We start from the raw sequence: 27,007 nt of genomic DNA on the forward strand, positions 1-27,007 counted from the left end.
TAGTTCAGTTGACAAAGTGCTTGGAAGTCTTAGGTTCAATCCCCTGTACCACACAGACTGGGTCTGGTGGCTTTTACTGAAAATTCCAGCACTTGGGAAGTAGAGGAAGAAGGATCAGAAGTTCAAGATCATCCTTAGCTGCATAGTGAGTTGGTGGTTAGCCCTGGATGCAAGAGGTCCTCTCTCAAATAAATAAGTGATAGGGATCTGGGATAGTGATAATTCTATGTTATTGTTTTCATATATACATGCACATACACATGTATATTTTTATTCAAACATTTAGTGAAATTAGGATTATATATTAAGTAAGATTGAAGTAAATTGCCAATACTTTATATTTTATATTATTTTCTATTTGTCTATGTGGCTGGTGGCTTTTGTTTTTTGTGTTTATTCTCATCTGGCATGTTGAATTTAAAGAATTTGTAAAATAATATTTTTCATAATCTTTCAAGATTTTCATCAATTACAATTTCAAGTACTTTTCCAGCCATCTTTCCTCTCATTTGGAGACTGCAGTTCCGACTGTTCTACCTCCTAAGTGCTGGGATTACAGGCATGCTCCCACGCCTGGCTCTTACTGTTCTAAAGACAGTACTGAAACTAGGTTAAGTATCACTCATGGGATCTCAGATCACCTAAATTACCTCCTTCATGACCCTGTCTCCATATACAGGGGTCAGAACTTCAAACCTTTTAATTTTAAGGATCACAGTTCAGTGTAAAAGAGACAGTGAAGCTTCTCCTTCTTAACCAGTGCTCTGAAAGAGGTCATTTCTTCCCACATTTAACCATTTTCTAGAACCTCCATAGCAATTCTGATGAGAAATAGCACGGAAGTACATGTCCCTAACTCCAGCACCCAGGAGGCAGAGGCAGGCCAATCTTTGTGAGTTCAAAGCCAGTCTGGTCTATAGAGTAATTTCCAGGACAGCTGTTGGAGGAGGCCACTTGTTGGTTCCCAGCTGCCCGGCTAGCTCAGACCTAAAATAACCACATAGAAACTGTATTAATTAAATCACTGCTTGGTCCATTAGCTCTACTTTCTTCTTGGCTAACTCTTACATATTAACTTAACCCATTTCTATTAATCTGTGTATGGCCATGTAGCTGTGGCTTACCCGCTAAAGTTCTAGCATCTGTCTCCGGCTGGTCTACATGGCTTCTCTCTGACTCTGCCCTTCTTTCTCCCAGCATACAGTGTAGCTTTTCCCACCTAGTTCTGTTGTTCCCTGCCATAGGCTCAAAGGAGTTCTTTATTAATTAACCAATAAAAACAACACACAGACAAAAGGATCTCCCACACCAGACAGCTAGAGCTACATAGTAAGACTTTGTCTAGAGAGAGAGAGAGAGAGAGAGAGAGAGAGAGAGAGAGAGAGAGAGGAAACAGAGAGGAAAGATGGCCTGGATGAGACCTGTCAAACATTGTGAGAATTAGACCACACTCAAGGTTCGAATCAATGACTACAAAGCTTGTTTGTGGTCATCTGTTATTCAGTAAAAAGGAAAACAAAGTCTTTTTTTCTTTAATTCCATATTGTGTGCCTGGCTCTGTGACTGACATGTTGACAAACATTTGCCTCATACCGATTAGGTCATTTAATTTCTACCAAAACCCAAAAGCCTGACCAAGGGTATCTTATTTGGTTCTTCAAAGATGGCAACAGAATGAGAGAAGTTCAAAGGGTCACACAGATAGATCGTAGTCACACATCAGCATGGCTGAGGATGGGTTAAGACAGTTTATCTACCTGTAATCTTCCTGAAATGGCTCAACTTACATTAAACGGGAATGGCTACCAGGAAGCCATGAAAGCCTTGGGGTTTGAGGAGTGTTTGCTTAGGGAGGAAAGCTGGAACCCATTCAAAGTGTCCTTAATTGAATCCAGTAATGATGATCCCCCATGAGACTGAGGCTTCTAGCTTAATTATCTGTAATGGAGGCTTTCTGGAACATTCTGAGTATGTGTCACCTGGCATGCAGGGCTCTTGCTTTGCATTGTGCCTGAGCTCCTGTCCCCACACACGTATACAAACCTCTCCAATGGAATCACCCCTCAGAATGTCCAGGGGGAGTTTGCTGAAAGTCCACACACAGTGGCACCCGAGTTTGCTGAAAGTCCACACACAGTGGCACCCGAGCGACTTCATCTCTCTCCTTTAAGTACTGCAGTGATTGTGAGGTCAGAGGACACATGGTGGGAGGGAATCCGTCCTCTCTGTCCGCCTTTACATAGGTTGCAGGCATGAGACTTGGGCCACTAGGCTTGTGGAGTAAGAACTTTTATCCTCTGAGCCTCTGGCTGGCCCAAAAGGTGTTTTTTTTTTTCTTATTCCCAGGCAGGGGTATGTAGAATAGCTTCTGGGTGGCGCTAACATGCTGAGACCAAAGCCCATCCTTTGACGCCAGCTGCCTGCGTGGTCCCAAAGCACAAGCCCCAGGAGAGTTTAGTTAGTCTTCGAGGTCCATGATGGGGTGGCTTTCCTAGGTTACGAGGGTATCATGTTTAATGAAAGTATGCTTTGAACGTTTTAACACTCGCGCGGTTGCTTTCACTGCTTTCATGTTGCCTCTTTGATCTTGGAGACTTGGTTGTAAAAGTAAAATCTACACACATGGTTCACAAGCATGCACAGGCCGAAGACCCTGCCCTCTATTTGGAAAAGCTGGAAGCCAGAGCACGGAAGGAGGAAGAGCCAAAGCAGGGCAGTCGTTGCAAAGGATAGCAAGGCAGATTGTGTAGCGCTTAACCCCAGTTTTCTTAGACTCCCTTTGTGTGTGTTTTACCTCCTTTGGCACCATGCCAGGCCAGGCTGTCTCCTGTGGGTCACACCTGTCTTAGTCAGCCTGCACCACCCGGCTCAAGGAGCATCCTCCCTTTATCCCTCCAAGAATAGCATTGTATCTTCCATTCTCCCCTGATGGAAGTGGCCACCCAACAATTCCCCCAGCCAGCTCCACCCGCCTGAACAGCTCCCCTGAGTCACCCTTCCTGTTTCTAACGTAGCTGTGTCTCTGTGCGTGGGAACAGTCATTGTTGACTTACACATCTGTACCCATCCCCCTTGTCGGGTGTGTGTGGCTAGAAAAGGGTTGTTCAAAGTTCGCCTGAGATGATTCCCGATCGCTGTTTACTTCAGGTCATTTATCTGCAGTGTGTGTGTGTGTCTGTGTGTCTGTGTGTGTACAGGACGTTTATCTGCAGTGTGTGTGTGTGTGTGTGTGTGTGTGTGTGTGTGTGTGTACACAGGTCGTTTATCTGCAGTGTGTGTGTCTGTGTCTGTGTATACACCAAAGGGTGATTCCGCCCTTCCAGAGTGAGGAGCACTGCGTGCAGGAGATGTGTAAACATTATTCAGTATCAACTTCTTTTTCAATTAATTTTACAATTCGCCATTGAGCACTTACTGCACGTTAAACTTTTGCGCGATGCCAAAATAAGACAAAATTCCCTTTCTTGGTAGAGTTTATATGCTGTAAGACAGGAAGAAAAGGCAAAGTAAATAAATAACAAGGCTGGAGGGGTGGCCCACAAGCTTGAAGACTTAGGTTCGGTGCTTGAAGCGCATGTTTAAAATGTTGGGCTTGGTGGTGGGCAGTCCCGGAGCTGGTAGATGCCTGGGGTTCGTTGGTCAGCGGTCCAGCTTGCTGGGCAAGCTCCAGGCTGTTGAGGAACTCTTTCTCAAAAAAAGTAAAGTGGGGCCCACAAGATAGCTTAGCCGGTAAAGGTGCTAGCTGCCAAGTGTGACCTAAATTCAGTCCCTGGGACTCGCGTGGTAGAAGGAGAGAACCAGCTCCCACAGCTCATTCTCTGACCTCCACATGCATGCCACGGCACACAATGTGCAAACACACACACTCTCAAACGTATCAAATATAACTACAATATGTTCTATTTATACATTATCAGTGTAAGAGATTAGCATTTACCAAAACAGAAAATTACCGCAAGAAAGTTATGAAATATTATTATTTCTTTTTTGAGACAGGGTCTCATCCTGTGGTCTAGGAACTCTCTTGAACCTTGCTGGCCTCAAACATGGCTGACACCAGCCTTAGCCTCCCAGGATTACGGGCATTTCCACATCCAGCTTGGATTGCCCAGTTAGTCATTTTAGACCACCGTGTTACAGAGACCCCAGAAAGTGAAACCCAGACGAAGGGGTGAGCATGTCTGTTCGCTGTGCCCTCGGTTAGCAGCGGGCTGCTATGACACCTCTGGGCTCTGGAACACTGGACTCATGCTGGAAAAGTGTTGACAGAGCTCACTAGGGAAACCTTTTGGGGCTGTCTGAGTGAGGGGTTTTCACGGCATGGAGGGGTAGTGGTCACTATATTAAAATTTTGGTTTAATCTTTAATTCTATGTCCGTGTGTGGGTGTGTGACCGTGTGGGAGCAGATGCTCCAGGAGTCTGAAGAGAGGATCAGGTTCTCTGGGAGCTGGAGTCACAGCCACTCCGTCCGGGTGCTGGGAACCAAACCCTGATGCTCCCTCCCAAAGAGCAGCCAGTGAGCCAGTGAGCCAGCCCCCGGGTTATCTCTTACTTGGGTCTTGCCTTCTCAGTGCCCCTGCACGCACATACTGTAACATGCATGTGGAGGTCAGAAGACAGCTTTCAGGAGTAGGGTTCTCTGCCTCCGCATGTGGGCACCAGAGATAGAACCCCAATTATCAAAGCTTGGTGACAAGTGCCTTTGCCTGCTGGATCTCCTCACTGACCCCTAAAGTAGGCTCTATTTATTGAAAAAGCTCCCTTATATTTCTTAATCTCCGTGAGAAAGTTGCCATGAGATGGAATCTGAGGATGAGGTTTATAAAACACTGGGCGTTTCCCTGTTTCCCTAAATGGTATTAGTTTGCCTTCCAGGGCTGCTGGTGAAGGGTGGAAGGGAGAACAGAATTGTCACAATGTTTCCCATTAGGGCCCCGTGCTGGGACTTTGGACTTTGTACCCTCTCTAAGTCTTACTTGATGTCCTTAAACTATATAGAGTCGCCCTCCCCAGAGAGTTTTGGCAAACAGCTTTGTCGTTTTGTCTTTGCTGTTCCAGAACTCTGGGCAGCTTGTATTTTTGTCGGCTGCTCTCCTCGGTGAAGACCAGTACTCTGCAATGGAGGGCATCCCTAAATCACTCCCTCAGGCTGCCCTCTCGCGTCAGGAGAGGCTGCTACAAGGAGGAGGAATTAGCAATGTGTCAGAGCACTACTTCAGCCGCCAGGGATCTTCCTCCCACAGGCTTGCTCGCAGCGGCCACACATGGTTGCACAGTTTGAGTGCTGCAAAGGGAATAAGAAATGAATGAGTCGTCCCTGCAAACAACCCACCCTCTATCCTACATCCAGCCTGTGTCTCCCCAGAAATTGTGTTTGAGGGTGCCATTAAGCCTGTATAGACAGACTGGAGCAGATAACTCACTCGGTCTTGCTCCTTGTGTGAACTGACCCACCCTGTGAAGAAACTTGTTAAATCAGTTGGACATCCTCTTACCACTTAAGAGACTTACTCTGAAACCCTGGCAATTAAACTTAGACTGTGAGAGCCGGACGACGTCACGCACTCTCGGGCTAGCAGAGTTGAAATGGCGATGGGCAGGTTTGCTGTGAGCTGTGTATGTAACTGAGAGGCTTCTCTGCTCCCAGACCACTTTGCTCTCGGTTCCTGTGGCCCAAGTTGGCCTGGACCTTGCTGTGTAGCTGAGGATGACCTTGAACACCTGGGCCATTCTTCTCTACCTCGGAAGCACCTGGCCATGCTTCCAAGACTCTGGCTTGATGTAACCCCCTTTCTGGACCCCTAGCCTACCAGGTCCACCCCAGGTGCCACCATTGCATAGTGACACACGTCATTCCAGGGGTGTGGTTTAAGGTGTTCCATATATAGTCTTTTTCTGTATAAGAAGAAGGGCATTTATTTTAATGTTTTAGGGGAAAGGAAATGAAAATTAAGCCCTGGTTTCTTTGGATATTAGTGTATATGAAAAGGCTAATATATCTTGTGTGTGAAAAGGAAATTAGCGTGAAGAAAAATATTAAGTAATGTATATGTTAAAGAGTTTGAGTTAGCCATCTAGGCAGTGGTGGCACATGCCTTTAATCCCAGCACTTGGGAGGCAGAGGCAGGTGGATCTCTGTGAGTTTGAGGCTGGTCTACAAGAGCTAGTAAAAGGACAGCTAGGGCTGTTACATAGAGAAACCCTGTCTTGAAAAAAAAGAGTTTGAGTTAGCCATTCACAATGTGTATATTTATTTAACTATCAGATGTATCCCATAGATATATACAGTTTTGGCTTTTAAGAAACCAAAACAAGAAAAGCCCCCAGAGATGGTTCAGTGGTTAAGAGCGCTTGTTGCTCTTGTAGAAGGCCTGGATTTGGTTTTCAACACCCACATGGTGGCCCACAGCCATCTGTAACTCCAGGTTCCAAGGGTTCTGATGCCCTCTTCTGGCCTCCTCGGGCACTGCACATATGTGATATATAGTATACATACACACAATCAAACGAACTATTTGTACACATTAAATCTCTCTCTCTCTCTCTCTCTCTCTCTCTCTGTGTGTGTGTGTGTGTGTGTGTGTGTGTGTGTGCTTTTCAAGAAAGGGTTCTCTTGTGTAACCTGGCTGCCCTGGAACTCACTGTATAGACCAGGCTGGCCTTGAACTCAGAGATCTGCCTGCCTCTGCCTTCCAAGCACTGGGATTAAAGGCATGCACCACTACTGCCTGGCTAAATTAAAAATATTCAAAACTATAATACTAAGAGCCTGCAAGACGACTCTGTGGGTAAAAGTGCTTGCTTTGAAATCCTAACGGCCAAAGTCCAATCCTCGGAACCCATGTAAAGGCAGAAAGAGAACTGTTGCTTAGGGTTTCTACTGTTAGGATAAACACCAGGACCACAAGCATCTTGGGGAGGAAAGGGTTTATGTCAGCTCACTGCACACAGGACATCACTGCAGGAAGTCAGGGCAGGACTCGAGGCTGCAACCTGGAGGCAGGAACTGAAGCAGAGGCCATTGAGAAATGCTGCATCTACATTGTTTAGTTTGCTCTCTTACCCACAGCAGAGCCACCAGCCCAGAGATGGCACCACCGTGGTTATCTGGACCCTCTTATACCAATCATTAGTCAAGAAAATGTCCCATGGGCTTTCAGATAGCCCATCTAATGGAGGCATTTTCTCAAACAAGATTCCTTCTTCCCAGACGTGTCCAAGTTTGGGTCAAGTTGACCACACCAAACCAAACAAACAAAACCAGGTCAGGTCAGGAACCAGTTGCACAAAGTTGTTCATTGGACCCCCCCACACCACAAGTGTCCACACACCTTACATACACATACAACAGTAATAAACAATACAAATAAAAAATAAAACAAAAATATAATGTGAGTAACAGTTTAGATAACAAAAATGTAGATATATTCAGATAGGTCAAAAAGAAAGGGGATGTTATAAAATGGTAGACGCCTGAGCCCACATCTATCTGTTCCGTCACAGAAGAAGAGTTTGGGGTGATTTCCAAAAAGACACCCTAGACACTGGGAAGTCCGAGGTGTCTGCTGAAGGTCCTTTTCTAGTCTGTGTTCTCACAAGGTGGAAGGGGCAAGCGAGCTCCCTCTGACCTCTTCACCTCGCCGTTGAGAAACACGGCAGAGGAGCCTAGCCTAACTCTGGGCTCTCAGACATTCCTTTACGGCTTTCAACTGTCGACCTCTGCAGGTGGGGATGGTATCCTGCCCTTTCCCCCTCTCCAGCTGCCTCTGAGTTGCTCGCCCACACTCACCCCAGCACAGATATCATGATGTGGGAGAGTCTTCTGTTTGTGTTGATTTTATTCGTTAATAAAGAAACTGCCAGCCGGGCAGTGGTGGCGCACGCCTTTAATCCCAGCACTCGAAAGGCAGAGGCAGGCGGATCTCTGAGTTCGAGGCCAGCCTGGTCTACAAGAGTTAGTTCCAGGACAGGCTCTAGAAACTACAGGGAAACCCTGTCTCAAAAAACAATAAATAAATAAATAAATAAATAAATAAATAAATAAATAAACTGCTTTGGCCCATTTAATAGGCCCACCCTTAGGTGGGTGGAGTAGACAAAACAGGAAGAAGGAAGTGAGATAGATGGCTCAGTCAGATGCCATGCCTCTCCTAAGTGGGGCAGTTGCCGAGCCTCTCCTCTCTGAGCCAGAAGCAATGAAGCTTCGGCCCAAGATGGACATATGCTAAAATCTTCCCGGTAAGGCACCACTTCGTGGTGCTACACAGATTATTAGATATGGGTTAATCAAGATGTGAGTAAGAGGCTGAAACTAATGGGCCAGACAGTGTTTAAATAAATACAGTTTGTGTGTTGTTATTTAAGCCGGGCGGCGGGAACGCAGCCTGCTGCTCCTCACTACAATATCAACACAATCTCACTCAGTGAGCTGGGGTGTCGAAGGCCACTTTCAAAACCATGCTCAGATTTATGCACGTAGATTCATCCATGTTTAAAAGTCTCAAGTAAGATTTGTAAAGTACAGATTAGAAAAAGATGTGTAGCCAGGCAGTGGTGACACATGCCTTTAATCCCAGCACTCAGGAGGCAGAGGCAGGGAGATCTCTATGAGTTCAAGGACAGCCTGATCTACAAGAGCTAGTTCCAGGACAGGCTTCAAAGCTACAGAGAAACTCTGTCTTGAAAAAACGAAAAACAAAGAAAAGAAGAAAAAGATACATATCTTCTTAACTGCCTAGCAATGTTCCCTTCTGATGTCCTCCCTGATTACAAGTTCTTCAAAGTCCTGCCAAATAGAGATCCAGTTTGTCTGCTGTTTACATACCACCTATGTAAACACATGCCACCTATCCCCTAACACCACACACACACATACACACACACACACACACACATACTCACACACACTCACATCTCAGATTGCCACACTTTTCTGAAAGTGAATCTAAGAGGGTATGGGGTGATGTGGGATTCCCCTCCATATGCTATAAACATGTTTTATTACCATTGGTTAGTAAATAAGCTACTTCAGCCTACAGCAGGGCAGAATATAGCCAGGATGAAAGAGATATATATAGAGAGAGAGAGTAGGCGGAGTCAGAGAGACGCCATGTATCTGCCAAAGGAGAAAGACACCAGCAGCCAGCCAGAACCTTACCAGTAAACCACGAGTCTTGTGGCAATACATAGATTAATAGAAATGGGTGAGTTTAAGAAGTAAGAGTTAGGTAATAAGAAGCCTAAGCTATTGGCCAAGCCGTGTTGTGATGAATACAGTTTCTGTGTGATTATTTCGGGTGTGGGCACCTGGGAAACAAACAAGTGGTCCTGGTCTATAGTGAGGTTTACAGGAGCTGTGCCAAAGCTGGGAGGGGCTGCTCAGGGGAAAGAAAACCAAAGCCACTGCTTCGCCAGCCCCGCCAGCCCCACAGCGTATGTCAAGCACCGTGCTGATGGTGACTGTGTGGACCATGCGCACATGTAACGGCCTGTGCATCTGCCATTCCTCTAGGGTTCTTGGAGTCTCTGGATGACTTCTACATTCTTAGCAGCGGCCTGGTACTGTTACAGACCACCAACAGTGTATATAACAAAACCCTGCTGAAGTTCGTGGTCCCCGAGTCTCTCCTGGCCTGGCAAAGAGTCCGCGTGGCCAACATGATGGCAGTCGGCGGTAAGGACTGGGCAGAGATCTTTTCAAGGTACAACTCTGGTAAGTAGGTCTCTCCGTGTGTTATCCCTCAGGCGTGCGCCTGCATTAGTGAAGCTTTAATCAGTTGAAATTATCAACCAGTTGCCCAGGCGAGGCATACCCATGCTGCCCTTGTGTCTCCCAACGTTGCAGGTACCTATAACAATCAGTACATGGTCCTGGACTTGAAGAAGGTGGCCATCAAGAAAAGCCTTGACAAAGGCACTCTGTATATCGTGGAGCAAATTCCTACATACGTAGAATATTCGGAACAAACCAACATCCTAAGAAAAGGTACCGTCTTCCCAGCCTGCCGGGATTGTGCGCCTATCTGTGTGTCCTGACTTCATTTCTGCTCTTGTGCTACTCGGAGAAGAGCAACTTAGGCGCGGAAAGGTTTATTTTACTCGCAGTTCCGTGCTACATTCCATCATGGTGGAAGAGGCGAGGCAGGACCTTGAAGCAGCGAACCTTCACCTCTGGAGTCAAGAGCAGAGTGAAACGCACCCCTAATCAGCTTTCTCCGCTCTTCTATAGTCCAGGGTCCCAAGTCACTCACCGCCAGGCTCTCTTCCCACATCCGCTAAGACAAATGACTTATGAATGCAGACACACACACACACACCGGCCAACCTGATTCCAGGTTGTGTGACGCTGAAAGCAAAAACTAACCACGACTGTGTGTGACAGGGATGTGTGTGAGAGGTGAGTGTGTGTGTGACAGGGATGTGTGTGAGGTGAGTGTGTGTGACAGGGATGTGTGTGTGTGTGCGAGTGCGTAATGGTTCTGTCAGTTTTCCTGGTACAGAATTACTGTGTTCAGCACAACACATGAGAGCGACCTCACTCTCTCATGGGAGATTGGGACGCCTGTCAGGCACATGACCCTCTGACCTCTAAGAGCCCCAACAATGATCTCTTTCCTTAATTCTGGAGGCTGAGTTTTTAGTTCCGCTCAGCACATTTTTTGGATGTTGCTCTGACTCAGGTGGGAAAAGCAATAATGCCAAATTGCTTCTCTACAAGCTCCGGAGTGACCAATAGCAAAGGCCGAGAGTCCAGAATGGGAGAACCGGAATAAGGTCTGAAGAACTGGGCCTCACAGAACCTTCCTAACTAGGACAGTGGTGGGAGGGGTCAGAAACCGTAGAAACCGTAGCATTGGTCATCAGTGGTACTGCCCAGAAAGATGAAGCTGAGGGATTGAATCTTGGCTTCCCTAAAATCTCAGGCAAATGACCCATCCTTGCCAACCCTGCTCTCTTCATGTGAGTCAGGGCAACCGTGATGTAGACCCACCAATTGCTTGCTCATCATTTTAAGATCTCAGAGCTCAGAAGCCAAAGTTATTGCTCTGGTGCTAAGTTACCTGGTAGGAAAATGTGATCTAAACTAAACTCATTTAGTAGGAAAAAAAAAAAACAAATCTGCAAAAATGGGCTGGAGGGCCTTCTGTCTTTATCCCCTCACAAAGACACTGCTTATCATGACGGTCATTTGTTTTTGTCTCTGTGACAAATCACATGACAGTGACTTAAAAGAGGCCAGATTTACCTGTGGTGCAGGTCACCAGGTCGAAACTTTAACAACACTTGCCACTTTCCTACAATGACTTTTTTTAAAAGTTTGTTCATTGGTATATACTGTGTACAAGAATAGACTCATTATGCTATCTTACACAGAGTATACACTGATTGTGTACAACAATAGATTTATTATGCTATCTTACACAGAGTATACACTGATTGTGTATAAGAATAGACTCATTAAGCCATCTTACACAGATGCGTGTTTTTATAGCATCCTCTCCCTCACCTCTTCCCCACACCTCCCCACCCCCACCATCACCAATACCTTTCCTCTTACCAATCCATCCCTTCTGCTTCCATGGCTTATTTTTTCTGGGCATGGGGGAGCCCTGTCAAGTTTAACTAGGGAGATTGACAATAGCTTGGGTAACTTAGCAGTGGCTACACTACAAAAGAAAATGTCCCTAGGGCCCCTTAGACCACTGGTTCTCAAACCTTTCTTTTTTTTTTTTTTTTTTTTGGTTTTTCGAGACAGGGTTTCTCTGCAGCTTTTTTAGAGCCTGTCCTGGAACTTGCTCTGTAGACCAGGCTGGCCTCGAACTCACAGAGATCCACCTGCCTCTGCCTCCCGAGTGCTGGGATTAAAGGCGTGCGCCACCACCGCCCGACTCTCAAACCTTTCTAAGGCAGAGACCCTTTAAGACAGTTCTTCGTGTGGTGGTGACCCCCAACCATAAAGTTATTTTGTTGCTACTTCATAATTGAAATTGTGCTACTCTTATGAATTGTAATGTAAATACCTGGCATGCAACATGCAAAGGGGCGTGACCCACACAGCTCTGCTGTGGACACCAGACCACTGCTCTGGACACCCTTCTGGGCCTTTTCTCTGTTCTGCTGTTTGGTCTTCACAGGGAAGTTCCAGAGAAGCATTATACTAAACATTCTGCTGTGAGGATAAAGGCTCAGGAAGAAATAGGAGATGTTCTCAAATAAAGATACTGTGTAGCCATTCTTCAAATTAAAAACAAAACAAAACAAAAACAAAAAACTCAGCCTTAGAAAGCAGCTCTAGGATGGAGGCAGTGCTGCTTCTTCTTCTTCTTCGTCTTCGTCTTCGTCTTCGTCTTCGTCTTCTCCTCCTCCTCCTCCTCCTCCTCCTCCTCCTCCTCCTCCTCCTCCTCCTCCTCCTTCTTCTTCTTCTTCTTCTTCTTCTTCTTCTTCTTCTTCTTCTTCTTCGAAAGTTAGTTTATTTAGAGAGTTATGGAAGAAAAGGAGAGAGAGAGAGATAGAGAGAGGGAGAGAGAGAGAGCTGCCTCTAAGAGCCAGATGGCAACTGAGCTTGAAATCATGCTTCCAAGAGGGGATAGTAGTGCTTAAACATCACCAGGTTGATCTGGGAATACACACACTTCCGTAGTAAATGCTTTTGTCAGGGATGAGGCCTTATGAGACTGTGAAGGGTAACAGAGACTGGATTTTGAGAGAGCTGTTCCTATATTATTACCAACAATTAATTTATCGCCAAGACTGGCACTACTGTAAGTACTACAGCAGCTTGAACACATTTAGCGTCTACAATGATCCTTACAAAGGAAGGATCCGCTGTGTGATCCTGGATTAGTTACCTTTGTTGTGATAGGCACCATGATCAAAAGTTGCTTACACAGGCGGTTGTTTTGGCTGCTGGTTCTAGAGGGAGAGACCACCATGGCTGGGGAGGCACAGGCAGCCACGGGCAGGAAGCAGAAAAAGCAGAGGGGAAGTGGGGCCAGAACATAAATCCTCAAAGGCCACCCTCACTGATGCACTTCCTCCAGCAAGGTTGCATCTCTCAAAGGTCCCATGACTTCCCCAGATGGCACCACCAATAGGAAGTCAAGTGCTCAAGCCTATGGGGAACATTGCTCGTTCAAAACACCACAGATGCCGGAAAAGTGCCGTTAACATTATAAAGATGAAGACATTAGCACAAAGAGGTGAAGGATTTGTCCTTGGTCACATACCTAGTAATGCTGGAGCCAGCCTGTGAGTCCAGGCAGCATTCACTTCTGAGTCTCTGTGACTTAGTCCGGCCTAGCAACAAGTCTGTTTTTACCTGTTAATTTCAGTGCTGTCCTTACCTCCGCTCTTCCTGGTGCTGGCTCTGTGCCCCTGCAAGGTTAAACATGTGCTTTGTCTCTGTAGCTTCTCCCTGGATTAGGAGATTCCCACACAAGAGTCAAAAAAGGACAACGACACACACAAGGGCCAAAAGAACATGGAGGTCGGAAATGACTCCCTGAAGTAGAGCAACCCCTGATTTTTAGAATTGAAGTAGACTCACTGTACGTGGTGAAGGACTTCATAAAGACGTTTCATCCAAGTCCACCGTGCACTTTGAGCTCATCCACCCACCATACTCCCCCCCCCCACCTTGCTCCCTCCTTCCATCCCTTTCCTGCTAGGCCCCTTCGTTTGTCCACGTCGTCTCCGTTCTACTTTTGAACCTAACTATAAAGCACACAGGAGGAAGAGTCTGGCTCACTCCCCTGCCTGGGACCATCTCCAGACCCACCCTCTGTGCTTTTATTCTTTGTGGCAGAATGTCGCACTGTCTGCATTGACTCCTTCATGCTGGACGGTGGGTTGCTTCTACTGTCTACTGACTATAAACAGTTTTATAAACAGTTTGTACACTGTAAACATGGATTTACATGTCACTGTGGTGTGTTAAGATGTCCTGTGTGCGTACCCAGGAGCTCTACAGCTGGAGCGTATCGCAGCTGGTTTGGAGAAACCTCCACATTGGTTTCCATAGTGGCTAGGGACGCCCTCATTTTAAGTGATGGTCCCGTAGGTAATAACCTAGGCCAGTGTAAGCTGCGATGTTCCTGGAATTGTGCCACGTGTCTACCGCTTGGTGACTGGACGCGCAAATTTTGGATGACAACGGCTACCCTCCTGGAAGTTAGCAGCCTGCTGGAATGGGAAAGACAACACCCCACCCCATACCCACTCATCATAGGCACTCCCTTCGCTTCTGTTCTCACAAAAGGAAGAAGTGGGGTGAGGTGCCTGAGACCTCAGCTTTCATCCAGGAACTTAGCTAGAACTTGTGTTTTCTGATGTCAGTGCTGTGTTTCCGTCAGTGTGATTAGTGTCTGCTATCCTCAGTGGGCACCGGGCTCACCACATGGACGTCAGGCTGCTCCCCAGAATACTACATCATCCTTCGCTTTTTCTGCTCCATAGAGAATACTGTTATTATCTGCGTTCTAGATTGCGCTGATAATTCGGCGTGAGAATCAAAAACCTCTCCCACTCTTCTTCCCCCACAGTAATCTAGAAGCACTCCACCTAAGGGAGTATAGAGGGACCACTGGTCAGCAGGTTCCTGTTCTCAGCTTCAATTCCTATGCCGCTTCATTGTAATTACACATGTGGCGAGTCTCAAATATACTATTATTCAATAACCTCCGCGTTTTGTTCCCCTTCTCTTCCTGTCTCCCTCTCTCTGTTCAACCCCATCTTTCTCTTCCGTTCCATATCAGGATACTGGCCTTCCTACAACATCCCTTTCCATGAAAAGATCTACAACTGGAGTGGCTACCCGCTGTTGGTTCAGAAGCTTGGTTTGGACTACTCTTATGACTTAGCTCCAAGAGCCAAAATCTTCAGGCGCGACCAAGGGAAAGTGATTGATGTGGCTTCCATGAAATACATCATGCGATACAATAGTAAGTAGTACATTTCTCAAGAGCCATTCTTCAAAACTCCTTTCCTTCCCCCACGGAATAACAACCAATGCAAGTTTATCATCTTGTTCTAGAAGGAATTATAAGAAGTTATCCATTCAGTATTCAGGATACTATTTATGCTATACACATATTGCTGAACAAATAGAACATTTGCCTCCTTTATAAAATCTCAGAAAACATTTTGAAAGGCTGGCAGTGTGGCCCAGCAGAGAAAGGCATTTGCTGCCAAGCCTATTAGCCTGAGCTCAATCCCCTAGTCCTTCACAGTGGAAGAAGAGGATTCCCATAGTTTGTCTTCTGACCACCACAAGCACGCCATGACATGCTTATGTGCATACACCCATTTAAGCCCACACAAATTCAATTCTTGATCCTGTCTTCTTGCAAATGTTGGGATTGTGGGTGTATATAACCACACCTGGCTCTACAGACTTTTTCTTACCTAACTGCCCCCCCACACACACCAAAAAAGTTGCATGTAAAACATAAAGGAAATGATCCATATAGGGAGGGCCCTTTTCCTTAACACCTCTCAACCTCCTGCCAGCAGAATTCCCAAGAACAAAAGCAGCTAAAATACTTATAAATGCTTTATTTTGATGAAGACTCTACAAGGCTAATTTGTTTATCATCTGCTAGAAAATGGTGATGCACCTGTATCTATCTTATCTCTTCTTTCTGCTCTCCCTGGGGTATGGTGTTTGAGGCAGCTGGGCCTGGAGCAAAGGATTTGCAGCTTGTCATTCCCTGGAGCAAGCCTAGAGCAATGCCTGTATTGGGAAGCAGGTTGGGTTTCTAATGCCGTGAAAAGACACCCTGATCATGGCAGCTCTTATAAAGGAAAACATGTAATAGGATGGCTTACAGTTCAGAGGTTCAATTCATTATCATCATGGTGTAGCGCTGTGCAAGCAGACACAGTACTGGATAAGTAGCTGAGAGTCTCCATCTTGCAGACAACAGGAAGTGGTCTCCATGTCACACTAGGGAAGCTTGAACAAGAGAGACCTCAAAGCCCACCCCAACAGAGATACACTTCTTCCTACTCCACAACATCTCCTAATAATGTCGCTTCTTTTGGGGACCATTTTCTCTTAAATCATCACAGCTGGGGTGCCCTGTCAAATACAATCTTTAATGATTAAGGCATGAATAGATCCAAACTCTTACTTTGGATAAGTAGATCTCAGAATAACTGACACCTGTTCTTTCCCCATTGTTGTCTCCTAGATTACAAGGAGGAACCCTACAGTAAGGACGATCCCTGCAATACCATCTGCTGTCGTGAGGACCTGAATGAAGCCAGTCCCAGCCCTGGAGGTTGCTATGACACCAAGGTAACTCACATACCTTGCTTTCCAATTTACTTCTAATGAGGAGTTAGGCTAGAGACAGAGATGTTTTTTGTGGCATAAAGCCCAGTGTCTCTGAACATCTATGAAATTCAGGAAGCAGACTGTTCCAATAGATAACAGAATTTACCTTATATAGTGAAGGATCAATCTTGAACACCCTCACCACATCTAGAAGAGTTCTTAGTTATTTATAAATGTATTCATAGGGATGGAGAGATGCTCTTTCAGGGGTCCAAAGTTTGAGTCTCTGAACTGACATGCTGGCTAAGAACCATCTGGACTCCAGTTCTGGGGTATCCAACGCCCTCTTCTGGCTTCCACTGGCACTGCGTGCATGTAGTGCACATACACACAAGAAGATAAAATATTCATACACATAAATCTTTTAAAATTCATTTAAAAATGTGTACAATTATAGCATAGTAACATTTTATGATGGCCCTAAATCCAAAGAACCATCTTACTTGAGAGTACTGTGGTTCTATATTACACATGAATTAAGGAATATGTTTCAGCCCAGTTGGCCAAAACACTTCAGGTTTTTGCAGCAAAATGAAGCTTGCTCATGTGGCCAATAACAAAAGCCAGCTAACAGCATGTTGATAGACTGCCACCATGGAAGGACCTAAACCACCAGAGATCCAGTGAAGGCTACAAGCTTGGCCTTTTTCTTGAGAGCAGGCTGCTCCAGACCTTCCCATACATAAGCTGGCCTTTTAGCTTCAAGATGCAGCTTTCATCTCTTTGACTACTAAAGCGAACTATAGAAGCTCCCACACCACTCACACTTGCCTTCACTATTAGCCATCCTTCATGGGGGAGATGCTTTTCAGAGTCTGAGTCCTAGCTCTCCCTTCCAGCCAGGCGTGTGAAGGCAAGACTTCAGTTCTAAGGATGTTCCATGCTGTACAACCCAGGTAATAAAGAGGAAAGCGGCAACAGGGAGCCCCAACATGTGTTGTTTCTTTTCCACGGTATTCACATTTTCCAGAGGAAAGTATATGGGAAGGTGCTGCATTTGTCTCACACAACATGCAGAAAACCATCTCTGTTACCCTGTATGGAGGAACCAAAGTCAAGCTGCCATCTGCCAGATGCTGTTGCCTGAATAAGCTTAACATACATCGTCTTCCAGCTACTTCAGATGCATCGCCTTCTTTCCCCTCTCACGCTAGCTATGCTTCTATCCCAGAGTCAGGGTTCTGGAGTGCCCTTTGAGTGTGTGGCTCATCCTTTAGAACCCTTGTTGCTGCCCTAATTAACAGCAGCCTCTGCTGAGGATTTGCTGGCTTTAGACCTTTGTTACTCCCAGTAATTCGTGCTTTGGTCTAGGAAGAACAGGCACGAGTTCACTTTCTGAAGAAGAAAACAGTCATGGAAACACTAAAGCGATCTTAATGAACCTTGTGGGGCTACAATTCTGAACAGGCCATCCCACTGTGCAGCTTCTGTCTATGCTGCTCTCCCATTTGGATGCTAAATGGACGCAGAAGCACATGTCATGGAAGGGATGCAGCTCCCAGGAAACTGTCTCAAAGGCTTGCAGTATGCCCTTGAGTAGGGAGACAAAGACTACACAAGCTCCAGATAGTCTTTTAAAATGTTGTCCTCTCTTTTCCAGGTGGCAGACATCTTCCTTGCATATAAGTATGCAGCCTATGCCATTAGTGGTCCCACAGTACAAGGTGGCCTTCCTGCCTTTAACTGGAATCGGTTCAACAAAACTCTTCATGCGGGGATGCCACAAGTCTATGACTTTGACTTTGTTACCATGAAACCAATTTTGACACAGTGAAGGATGGAGGAGGAAAAGGACGCTGTGAATATGACTCCAAAGGCACTATATTTAGCTCTATTTTCCCATCTGTACATTTAATAAAAAAATATTAAATTCCCTTCAATTTCCCCTATTTTTGGCTTTTTACAGCAAAACCATTTCCTGCAGGGTGGAGAGCAAAATGAACACATTAAAGGACAGCAGAACCCATCCTCACCTCCTCTGTCTGCAGATGCCAACCACAGCCCATGGTATAACCAAGCTCTAACCAATTGAGCTTGAGGTAAGATGAGGGTCATTTTCAGGCAAAAGCCACTTTAAGACACCTGCACCTCCTGTGTTTGTTCTCCTTCCCCTGCTGGCCAATGCCAACGGCAAAGCCCAAACAGGAGGTACTGTGATCCTATCTAACCAGGCAGGGGTGTACAGAGCAACTTCTTCAAAGCTAGGGAATAACATGGGGGTTGAGTGCCAGAGAATTGCCAAATAGGTTAAATAAGACACACTGAAGAGTGAGCATGGGGTGAATCTGAGCAAAGAAACAACACACACAAGCCGGGAACTCTAGGAATGAACTGGCGTACTCAGAATGTTAAAAACCCAATCATTTATTTCAGAGTACAAATTTCAGGCTTGCTGGACAAATCCCCACTACAGTTAACACTTACACAAACAGCACTCTACTATACATGTAGGAAAGAAAATGAAAACTTTCAAAACCTAATAGAAAATAGGGCAACTTGCTACAGTCCAGTTAATGAGACCTCAGGAAGGCCTTACATCATCTTATTATTTACACATTCAACCGCAATGAACAAAACTCAGATTGCAAGTTGTCCTGCGAGGGGCTTATTTTTACATTATGTTCGAAACTTGATAAAATTCTCAAGCTAGGGTTCCCAGGTGTTTGATTGCTTAATTCCCTTATTTACAAAAGGAAAGGGGGGGATATTCATTTAAATACTTACTCAGTTGTCTCTACATAAAAAACGCAAAAATAAAAGTTCGAACATGATAAAATCATTTGAAGACGAGAGCGGTGTGTCTTCAGCGACTCCCTTTCAGCTGGCTCAAGGGGATGAGGTTTAAGAATTTGGTAAGCCTCTTACACTGACAAACCCCTTGTGGTTACTGTTCTAATTTTTGTGTGCCCCTCAAATATATCTTTGAAGCCATTTGTCCAGAAAATAATTAAGGCAGGCAGAATCACACAATTGCCCAGTTATCATCTATGCACAAGGACGTGTATTTCCACGAGAACCAAACATGACCCAACCAGAGGGAAGCAAGAAAAAAGTAGAATGAAGATACTGAATGGCCTAAGGATGAGTCAGGGACTTGGAAGGCTGTCTTTGTGGTACTTACAGGGTGAGCTAGCAGCATCTGGAAGTGAGAAGATGCCACACACAGCATTTTACATCATACACAGTACTGGGAAACTCATGGGAGGTGAAATGCCTCCAGGTAGCACTGACATGAAGTGGTAATTTGGAGGATGTTTAACACAATGGAGCATGCAACAAGAACATCCATCCCGTGTGTAAAGAAAGTGCCACAGAGATGTGCCCGAAACTCCTGAGATACATGTTTTTTTTAAAGGTATCCCTTTATCTGGCACATGGGTGGGGGTTCATGGAGGATGCCTGTGAGGTGAATGGTGTCCCAGCAAGTATTTCCAAGGAAGACAACTCTCGTTTCTTTCATAAGGTCACGCTACACTGCACAGTACAGAGTATTCTACAGTTTAAAACTTGAGCCTAGAGAAGCAGGGCAAGTTACCTTGTCAAGTTAACGGTCTTTGTATGCCGACAGCAAGAACATACATGAAAGAGGTATGCTCACGCTTAAAATGGGGTGGAAGGTACTGACAAAGAGTAACAAACATTACTATTCCTGTTCATTACCATACAAACGCCTGACACCTCAGGATGGCACTTGAGAAGTTTCCAGGATTCCCGGTGAGGCAATACTTACCAGTATTGTCAGGCTAAAAATAGAGCAAACGTGAACCCGCCAAATGGGACAAATGAGCTTCTCTGTGATACTTTGAGCAGGAGGCAACAGAGAGCATGGGACGTGCACTGCTCCTAAATCCCGAGGGCGCTGAGGCCTGTGGTTGCTTCCAGAGAAGTTTTCTATTCTCCCCCACAGACAGCCAGAAAGCCAATGCCCATCTGCCCCACAGAAAAAAGCCTAGCACACGTCAGGAAACCCAACATGGCTGCTGCCAGAAGCCTCGTGGCAGGTCATCTAAGGAGATTGTACCCAAAAGTGTGTTTTCCCTCAACAATTACAGTCTCTCTTCATACCTGATTTCCAATCTGGAAGTAATTACCTTCTGCAGTAAAGTTACATCTAGAGCCATTATTTAAGATTTTTTTTTTTTGACAAAAATCCCCAAGTAGAACCCAAAACAATGAAATATAGTAACCCCACTGGGCTTTCTTCACCTAATTATATAACACTATGGAAACATTTAAAAAAGAACAAGAGAAAAAAATGATTAGTGAATATAAACAAAAATATTCATCCGGGAAACTTCCATTGGCTATTGGGCAGACCAGCCAGTAAAACCAATTTTGCGTGTTTTTCTAGCCATAGACAGCAGTGATGTTGAGAACACCAACCCTGTGCCTCCCACAGCACGTGATGAACGAACATGCTGGTACAGAGAGGTGATCTTGCATACGAAATCATTTCCTCCTTCCCAAATTCTCATTACCTAACACCGGCAACACTTCATCACGATCACGAATCTAAGGAGTCCTGGCTGCACAGCAGCAGGCTACGCTGAACTTGGGGGAAACTGACTTGCATGTGGTCTTTTTTTCTGGGAGTGGGAGGTTAGGAACATTTACACTTGGGCAACTGCAGGCTTCCTTCATCAGCCAAAATGTTTATGTACACTGAAGATGACAGAGCAAAAAGCCAGGGAGAAGTCACCAAAGACCCCGTCGTCACAACTAGACGACTCCAGCTATCAGCCACCCAAGGCACAATTACACAACGGAACTGGAGCTCCCCGCTTCTAATGCCAGCAAAAGAGAATGACCTATGTCTTAAAATGCTGTAGGGAAAGAGCCGGAAAGTGACTGCACACATCCTACAATGCCTCGCTCACCCTCGCCCTCCCTCGTCTGCAACTCTAAAGCGCCTGACTGACTCCCTGGGCACGCACGGGTGAGCATGCACCTGTCATCTTTGTGGAGGAAAGAGAAACACTGCACTGACTGGATCTAGGAGCTATGTGAAATGACCCAAAATGATCCAAAGTTGACGAGATTAGACAGTACTGGGCACCACCACTAGAAGTGAAGGCAAAGCAGGAAGGGTCTCTCTCAGAGAATTAGGAGATCTGAGCTCCAGCTCTTTGGTAAACACTTACTGTCTGGGAAAGGACACTCTCCATAAGTGATGAGATAAACCACAACTTCCTGCAGATTCTCTAACAACACAACACAGACATACATTTTCTTAAACAACATGGCCTATTTTATGTAGTTAAATAATGGGCAAAAATAAAAGAAAACAGGAAGTCAATTTTTTGGATTTTTGTGATATAGTGATGTTATAAAAGATGAGGAAAACACACCCTACACAACTCGGTTCTAAAAATGCATAAAGGTGTGGTGTTCTTGGTGGCGATGAACAAATGAAAGGTGAAGGAGAAGAAACATGACAGGCACGTGGTCTGTGTGTTTCTGCAGCTTCTAAGGCACAACACAAATGCAGAAGCCAGATTAGGGACTTGGGGTCCAGATACAACATTTTTTACCTAATCAGTAACACAGAAGAAATCAAAGAAATTATGGAAAGAATACTCCTTCTGTTAAAATTCATCTGTTTTAAGCTAAATATTTTTTTCTTTTCATTTCTTTGGGCTTTGTTTTGAGTCTTTGATCTTCTAGATCCCCCTAAAGGTAAAACCAGGCCAGCAACCCCTCAGATTCTTTATCTATTGCTTCCCAACAGAAGAGAGGTAAATATGAGAGTGAAAATGGAGACTGCACTGTGGTAAACACACGCCAGAAATTTAAAGCTTAAAACAAAACAACAACAACAACAACAACAAAAAAAAAAAAAAACAAAAAGAAAAGAAAAGAAAGACACACATGAACACCCATACAAATTCCCCAGCATCGTAACTAAAGCAAGGAACAATTTACATTTGAAACCCCTGAAGCTTGACTTGTTCAGGGGAAGACTTGCTTTACCGGCTGAATTTATTATACTTCAGTTATAAACAAACATAGTGTGTACACTCATCTGTCCAAAAGATCTTGCACAAGGTGGATTTTACAATAATTTCATGCACAAGATTAAAAACAAGCCCAAAATGTGGAACTTTGAAAAGAGGAAGCTGAAGGCTCCAAGGTCTAACTGTTCTGGGAGGAAGAGATCACGTCCGTGGACTGAGGGTCACAGAAAGGCCCAAAACGTCCGTAAATGTCCTTGGCGCGCACCGCAAAGTAGTACTTGCTGCCGGACACGAACTGAGTGAGAGTGCACGCCATCGGCAAGGGAAGGGCTTTGACTTCGCCAATCTTTTTCCACTGGGAGGGCACAGTGGCGCTGGGTTCCTCATGGTAAGCATAGAGGTGGTAGCTGTCAACAGCAGCACAGCTCCGGTCCACTTCCAGGACACTCCACGACAGCACGATGCCATTCTGACTCTGAACTCGTGCTAACTTCAAGTGTGGTTTCTGAGGCAGGGAAGTGCTGGCAGCTTCTGGGGGCAGACGCTGAGGCTGTGGGGCTTCCGGTAAGGGTGCTGGATGCATAGGGCGTGGGGGCTCCTAAGAAAGAGACATGTGTTGGTTTCTAGTGATTACAAAATCATTTTAGAAGATACTTTAGTGATCATAGAGAGAACATTTCAAATTAAGAACTCTGAAAACCACCTGACACCACATCCAATTTTGGCAATTCTATTCAGTGATATATAACCAATCATGCTCCAGACTATGGTGCTGAACTTGCTCAACTATATTTCCTAGCCAGAAAATACTAAGTTCTTCATGGACAACAACAATCACCGAAGAGACGCTGACACTAACAAAGAATTTACAATTCAATGTTCTCTACTGTAGATTCTTCTTTTAGGAAAGCATTTAAAAATTATGTATAACATGTAATCAGCACAGAGGAGCACACTCATTTTATGTAGAACATACAATCAGCACAGGCAAGCACACTTACTTTAGACCCACACTATCCTACAAAGACAGCAGCACACGGATGAATAATGCTGACCATGCACTAGGTTCTCAGCTAGTCTGGATGAAGGCAATGCTGTGAAGGATAAGTGGACTTAAAGATGCACAAATGGCCGGATGACCCCCAGCCAACAGGACAAGGGTGAGCGGATGAGCAGAGGGAGGCGGGGGGCTAACAGACAAGAGTGAGTGTTAGCACTTCCTTTGGCATAGGGTACATGAAGAAAAGGCTATCTGGAAGGGGGTTAAGGCCCAGTGATTCAGAGCATGGAACTGGCCCTGGAAGGCCTGCTGACACAAAGCTGCACAGCACTGTGGCTACTGCAAATATCGCCATCACAGCTGATCTAAGACAACAGCAGTCTTCCCCCCAAAAGAGCCAGAAAACAGAGTTCAAGTGCAATATATTATTCCCTGACTTGGTATTGGAGTCCAAATGTCATTCTGTACCAAACTTCATGTAACAAAACATGTCTAAATATAAGGTGGGGATATAGTTCAGTGCAAATACTGGTAGACAAGGCACTAGGATGATAATCAGCACCCAAATGGAACAAAGCAAAGCAGTACTTCATTATATAGATAGATGATGTGGGATTCCCCTCTGTATGCTATGAATATGTTTTATTACCACTGGTTAATAAAGAAGCTTTTTTGGCCTATAGCAGGGCAGAATATAGCCAGTCTGGAAGAGATACAGAGAGTAGGCGGGGTCAGAGAGATGCCACGTAGCTACCAAAGGAGACAGATGCCCCAGAACTACCTGGTAAGACACAGCCTTGTGGCGATACACAAAATAATAGAAATGGGTTAATTTAAGATGTAAGAGTTAGTTAATAAGAAACCTGAGCTAATAGGCCAAGCAGTGTTTTAATTAATATAGTTTCTCTGTGATTATTTCAGGTCTGGGGGACCAGGAACAAATGAACTGCCTCTGCCTACAGATAGTTTGAATAAACTAATGGATTATGTGAAGGTTCAAGAGTATGCTACTAAATTCCAATGTCAAACTGTCAAAAGTATAAGACAAATTATTCTAACAGCTGCAAGAACAAAAGTGCGAAGTCACGGCTTAAATGTGATTCCCCTAAGGGATCACCGTTGAGTTGGAGTTCAAGATGCAGAAAGGGGACTCTGCTCATTACCACCAATGAAAGAGAGCATGCAAAAATACAAACCCTACCGTAAGAAGAGATACTATCCACAAAGGACAAGGAGAGGCTGCGGATGCTAAGACTACGGGGCTGAAGCTGGAAAGAGTGCGAATCATATACTGATGATTTCAAGGAATGTGGATGTTTTGCTGAAAGGCATTATTCCTAGTAGTAAAGAAATTATACATACATTTGTAGAGAGATATACAAGTCACCAGTTAACAGACAAAATCAAGTTGAGCAAAGCCCACATTTAAGGGAGTAACACACTGAGCTGGATTAGGTCTGACAGAACAGCAGCAACAGCTGTTCTTCCTCTGGTCATCTCTTCCTGAGTTACTTAATCATCTCAGTTCATTAAAACCCCACAGCTAAAGAGAGCCAAGAGAAGCTGGCTGAAGGCACAGGCTTAGGAAAGCACTGGAATTGAGTGGGTCTGCCTAGAGCTCATCCATGTTCCTTCTAATATGTTGAATATTTATGCTTGTTCAATCCACTCATGCCTCCAAACTAGTTAAACCAGGCAAGAGTTTTGTTTTCTCAGTGCAGATGAGGTTTCTGTTGAAGTTTTGGGGAAGAAATACATCACACTAGGTATTCCCTTAAAATAAGCAAGTGTGGATACACAGGTCAGTGAACTGTCTGGAACCCCAACTCCTGGAGACTATGGCAAGAGGACCATGAGCCTGAGGCCAGTGTGAGCTAGATGGAGACCAGCCTCAGAGGAGACAAACCAGCACAGCAAGTGCTGTAGGAAGACAGTGACACAGACAGAAAAAAGGCTGTCACATGTGGGAAATTGTTAAAACTGCATACAGGTTAGACTTTTGAAAGCTTTAATAGCAGTAGATAAAATTAGAAGTCAACATCTCTAGCAAAACAATTTAAGCTATGAGGAGTTCTAGATTTACAAAGTAAAAACGTCTCAAAAGCTGTTGTCGATTATGAAGTGGGAAAACCATCCTAGTTTATATTACAATTCCCTGAAGAAAGCAAAGCATTCTTTTGTAGCTACAACAAGAACGGCAAATTTGCCATGCACCTCAGAACAGCCAGAACTGACACAAAGGAAGATCCCGAGGAGGATGAGATCGGGCTGAGGCTAGACACACTATGGGCACGGGCACAGCACCACTAAACACTTCATGACGTACTAGCCTTGTGTATTTATGTTACTTTATGTTTTACAGAACGGGAACACCACCAATCCCCATAGGATGCTAAGGGCTCCAGCAGACAATAAGGCTCTTAGAGTGGAGAGACTCAGACATGCAGTTCATGATACTACTCTTCCACTACATTGAAGTCAGAAAATCCCAGCTGACCAGCTCCAGCTTCATCCAGACACATACACACATAAGTGCTGGGGAGTGTGGGCTTAGAGAGCACACTGCCTTGTGTTGGGTTCCTCAACCTGTGAATATCCTACAAGGGCAATGGAGACTTTAGAAACTCTGCGCTGTATGAAAACAAGCATACTGCCATTTTGGGAAGATGATGAACTTCCCCATGACAACTATGGGTGCTGTAAAACACATTTGCTAGGTAATGTGTATCACCTTTGACTTCCTGCCTCCCTTCTCGGATGGCCAGCATTTCTCTTCATATATATCCTACATATATTCATATATATTCCTCAGCACCCCTGAAACTCAGGTATAATCTTATCACACGACAGTATGGCCTAGTTTGATGCTAAGTTTAGAGGGAAATACCTTATTTACTGTCTTTTTGTAAAAAATGCATTCTGAAAACCAATGGATAGTTTAAAATAAACTAATGACAAAACAGTAGTTCTAAGTACAAAGTCACAAGACAAGGGAAGAAGAAGAACCCTTTAATTTGCAATGGTTGGAAGCACTATCTACCACCCCACAAGCCCTGGCTGTCACCCTGTCTGCACCCAGGGAGCAGAGGCCCTGACACTTTCTCAATGTGTAAGGGTAACTTCCTAAAATAACCAACTACTCAAGGGGAGAGAGAACCCCCTTCTTCCTTTGATAATATTACTTTAGAAAAGGAAAAGGTAGCCGGGTGATGTTGGCACCCACTTTAATCTCAGGATGCTTAAGGCAGAAGCAGGCAGATCTGAGTTCGAGGCCAGACTAGTCTACAAAGTGAGTTCTACGACAGCCAGCGCAAACACAGGTAAAGAAACTATCAAAAAACAGCAGCAACAACACCAACAAAAGACAATGCTGTCTGGAACGATGTGACAGCTTAGTCACTGAGGAAGTCTGCAAGGCAAGCATTGATATTTACAGTATGCACTTGTGGTGGCCGGTGATGCACCGTGAGCTGAGGCCCTGCTGATCCCAGGGTCAGTCCGTTGTTCACAACGTATGTGGTGGTCTGAGGCACTCGAACTGTAACACCTGGAAAAGAAAATGAAACACAATATAAAGGAAATATCAAAATTCTACTGTAAATTCGTTGGAGCATTGTAAACATTAGTAAAGCAACTTTTTAAAAAAATTCAAGAGGAAAATGATTCCAACTGTCTCTAGTCAGCCAAGCTGTGACTCGACCACAAAGACACAGAAA

At 44.9% G+C, this 27,007-nt stretch overlaps 2 protein-coding genes across 5 annotated transcripts in view; one reads left to right on the plus strand and one right to left on the minus strand.

The window, feature by feature from the left end:
- Plbd1 (phospholipase B domain containing 1) overlaps window positions 1–18,212 on the plus strand; it is a 54,416-nt gene extending 36,204 nt beyond the window's left edge. Inside the window, exons 7-11 of the mRNA XM_038320604.2 lie at window positions 9,513–9,713; window positions 9,846–9,986; window positions 14,755–14,940; window positions 16,192–16,298; window positions 17,938–18,212. Coding sequence (XP_038176532.1) covers window positions 9,513–9,713; window positions 9,846–9,986; window positions 14,755–14,940; window positions 16,192–16,298; window positions 17,938–18,111 — 809 coding nt within the window. The 3' untranslated portion in view covers window positions 18,112–18,212. The remainder of the gene's footprint in view (window positions 1–9,512; window positions 9,714–9,845; window positions 9,987–14,754; window positions 14,941–16,191; window positions 16,299–17,937) is intronic.
- Window positions 18,213–18,685: 473 nt separating this feature from the next.
- The window catches only part of LOC119808202 (activating transcription factor 7 interacting protein), an 84,467-nt gene continuing 76,145 nt past the window's right edge, over window positions 18,686–27,007 (minus strand). For all 4 annotated transcript variants that reach the window (XM_038320601.2, XM_038320603.2, XM_038320602.2 and 1 more), the window contains 2 exons: window positions 26,726–26,838; window positions 18,686–22,889 (listed from right to left, as the gene is read on the minus strand). In XM_038320601.2, coding sequence (XP_038176529.1) covers window positions 22,470–22,889; window positions 26,726–26,838 — 533 coding nt within the window. In that variant the 3' untranslated portion in view covers window positions 18,686–22,469. The remainder of the gene's footprint in view (window positions 22,890–26,725; window positions 26,839–27,007) is intronic.

Source organism: Arvicola amphibius, chromosome 2 (genome assembly GCF_903992535.2).
Source record: "Arvicola amphibius chromosome 2, mArvAmp1.2, whole genome shotgun sequence".
Classification (NCBI taxonomy): Eukaryota; Metazoa; Chordata; class Mammalia; order Rodentia; family Cricetidae; genus Arvicola; species Arvicola amphibius.